This window comes from Cotesia glomerata, unplaced genomic scaffold (genome assembly GCF_020080835.1).
Source record: "Cotesia glomerata isolate CgM1 unplaced genomic scaffold, MPM_Cglom_v2.3 scaffold_1367, whole genome shotgun sequence".
NCBI lineage: Eukaryota > Metazoa > Arthropoda > Insecta > Hymenoptera > Braconidae > Cotesia > Cotesia glomerata.
The window spans coordinates 1-3187 of record NW_025401739.1 but is presented as its reverse complement, the minus strand read 5'-3'; the positions used below and the strand labels follow the sequence as shown (position 1 = coordinate 3187).

The window sequence follows — 3187 nt, the reverse complement described above, 5'->3', positions numbered from 1 at the left end:
AAGCTGAGGAGTTTTCGAAAGTACTCATTGACATAGGTGACGGTAAGATCCCAGAAGAAGACGGAAAAATAAATGTTTCTTGCATTCGTTGTGATATTGTCCCAGATTTAATCACCTTGACTGAAAAAATATACCCGAATATTGACAAGGCTGGAGAAAATTGCAGTTCATGGTTAAAAGAGAGAGCTATTCTCACTCCAACTAATGAACAAGCTAATTCTATTAATAACTTTTTACTGGAGCAACTGCCAACTGAGCAAGTAAGATATGAGTCGGTAGACACAGTAATGGAGGACGAAGACGTTGTTCACTACCCTGTAGAGTTCTTACATACTCTTAATCCACCAGGAATACCTCCTCATGTTCTTCATCTCAAGATTGGCACCCCAATAATGTTGCTCAGAAATTTAAACCCTCCAAAATTATGTAATGGAACTAGGCTCCAAGTCAAGATCTTACACAAAAATGTTATTGAGGCCACAATTATCACCGGAAAATATCAAGGAGAAACTGTATTCATTCCAAGAATTCCGTTAATTCCATCAGACTATCACTTTGAATTCAAACGTCTGCAATTTCCTGTTAAAGTTTGTTATGCTATGACAATTAATAAAGCACAAGGGCAGAGAGTTTGAAGATGAAGCAGGAATTGATTTAAGAAATGATTTGTTTCTCTCATGGTCAACTTTACGTGGCATGCTCAAGAGTAAGTTCACCTGACAACTTGGTCATTCTTCAGCCAATTGGAAAAACCAAAAACGTCGTGTATAAAGAGAAATTTTAAGTATTTAATTTTATACTTTTGAGAATATAATTAATTAATAAATATTTCTGAAATAGGTTTTAGATTTATAAATAACTAGCCGTTATCCGCTAAATTTATTCCAAAAAGTTATTTTTAAAAAACTGCATTTTTAATTTGTTAAAATTTATAGATGTTAATTTTTTTTAATAATTTTTTTTGCCATGAGCTTATTTGTTAAAAAGCTATTAAAATTATTAAACATCTGCTAAATTAATTTTCATAGACATTGAACATGATAGCCTGAGTTTGAATTTTTCATATTTAATCTATATTTTTTTATAAAATTGAATATGAAGAACATATTTCAAACCCTGACATTCATATCACATCTATCCATAATTAATGAATACTGGGGATCCCATAACTGTAAAATAACGAGGACGCATCGCATGACACAGTACCTCCATGGTGATGTGGAAAGCTGTGTCAATCATTATTTTTAACTCATATAAATTTATAATAACCCTAATTTATTATCTGAGTGTGTAAATTTCTTAAGGTATTCATTTATGATATAACTACTTACGTAGTTAGATAACAAAAGTAATATTTTTCCGCGCCTGGCGTATATTGTGCACTCACGCGAAAGCTGGGCGGAGTAACAGCGGACATTACATATAATCAAGAAAATAGGATAATTTTGTGACGACCATATTTTTTATTCGTAATATAAGTTCTATTATTATTTTATTTTTATTATAATACTATTCTTGTTTGTCATATACAATTATTGTTGGCAATACTCAATTCGTTCTGCCGCATTTATTTATTAAATTATCAATGCTAAATCGTAAAAAAAAATTATTAAGCAGACTTCCAAAAATTTGTTATAGTCTCAGAACGATCCTGTAGAGTTGTGAAAGGTAAATAACGTTTAGCTCTCAGAACTCAACGATGTAGAGTTGCAGGAGCCAAACGGTATTGTTACCATAAGAAAACGTTAATCTACTGGAACTTTTTACAACTAACTAACTACTATAGAGTTCCTATAGCAGTCAAGAATTTTTTTTTTTCAGTGCAGTAACACAATGAAAGTTTTTATTGTAACCTATCAGATTCTAATGTTGTAATTGGCACTCCATGCAAAATACTTTAGAATCCCATAATCTACTAAGGTTTTAATATCGATTGTTGGAAATATTTGTACATCTACCATCATTGTCTTGCTTACCAGCTTCATGACGCAGTTCAGCAAGTTACTGCTGACTCACAAGCAATTGCAGACTGGGCTCGGTCTCACGGCTTAATGATTAACTTGACTAAGACTACAGCGATGATCTTGAGATCAAATGGCAAGTTGAAACAACTTCGGTCACTGGAGGTCCCTCCTGTTACAAGTTGATAATACTGACTGTCCCCTACGTAGAATTCTACAAAATGTTTGGGACTTATTATTGATCAAAACTTATCCTGGAATAGCCACATTTTACAGACAACCAGAAAGTAAATTTGGCACTCCATAGTCTCAAGGTCCGGAAAAACATCTATTCTACTGAGATAAGAAAGCTCCTAGTTACTGCTACCATCCTACCACTCATTGATTACTGCTCTATTGTGCTCATTGACTCTACTGCTGAAAATGATCTAAAACTTCAGCGAGCAGTAAATTCTTCCATCAGATTTATTTCCAATATCGTGCAAAAAAGTGACAGCATATTAGTCCTCACCGCAAAGAGCTAAGGTGGACTTTGCCAATCCAATATCCGTAGATTGTATTATGCGATTTTGCTACTTATACCGTAAATTACCTTCGAGACGGAAAACCGGAGTACTTGCGCGATTTATTCGTTGAGGGAAGCTGATGTTCGACGTTCAAATCGATTGGCTGCAAAAAAGCACACCTTCTTCAATCTACCTCTTTTACTACCAAGCTACTTGGAGAAATCTTTTTGGTAACTGTAATAAAGCTTTGGGAAGAACTGCCACGCAAAATTGTAAGAGATCCTCGAGTAGCTTACAAGTCTTCAAAAAAGAATTATTTAATTCATTTATTAAATCTTGATAATGTAAACAAATTCTAATAAATAACAAATTTAAATTAATCTCATTGAAAATCGTAAAGATTAAAAAAGTAAGGATGAAGAAATTGCTATTCGTAAAATTGCAAAGTTATGCTGGAGTTATCATCTGTATCTGACAGACATTAAAATCCTATATTTTTTAAAATTATGCTGTTATTATACTTTTAAGTTCAAGTTTAATTGTATGATTTTTTATTATTACCTTTGTTTATATATATCAATAAGTTGAATTAATTATAGTGCAATATTATATTATATTATATTATATTATATTATGGTACTTCACAGAAAATTGCTTTCTTGTAAAAAAAATCCAAGCTGTATTTACTATGTAATTGAAATTGCCATTTGGCCTGTGCCT

At 32.4% G+C, this 3187-nt stretch overlaps 1 protein-coding gene across 1 annotated transcript; it reads left to right on the top strand.

Moving 5' to 3' along the window:
• Positions 1-105: 105 nt before the first annotated feature.
• LOC123273786 lies at positions 106-587 on the top strand (the record flags this gene model as incomplete). The annotated part of the gene is made up of 1 exon (XM_044741258.1): positions 106-587. A coding segment is annotated over one exon (482 nt), but the record flags the coding sequence as incomplete, so codon positions are not given.
• Positions 588-3187: the final 2600 nt, after the last annotated feature.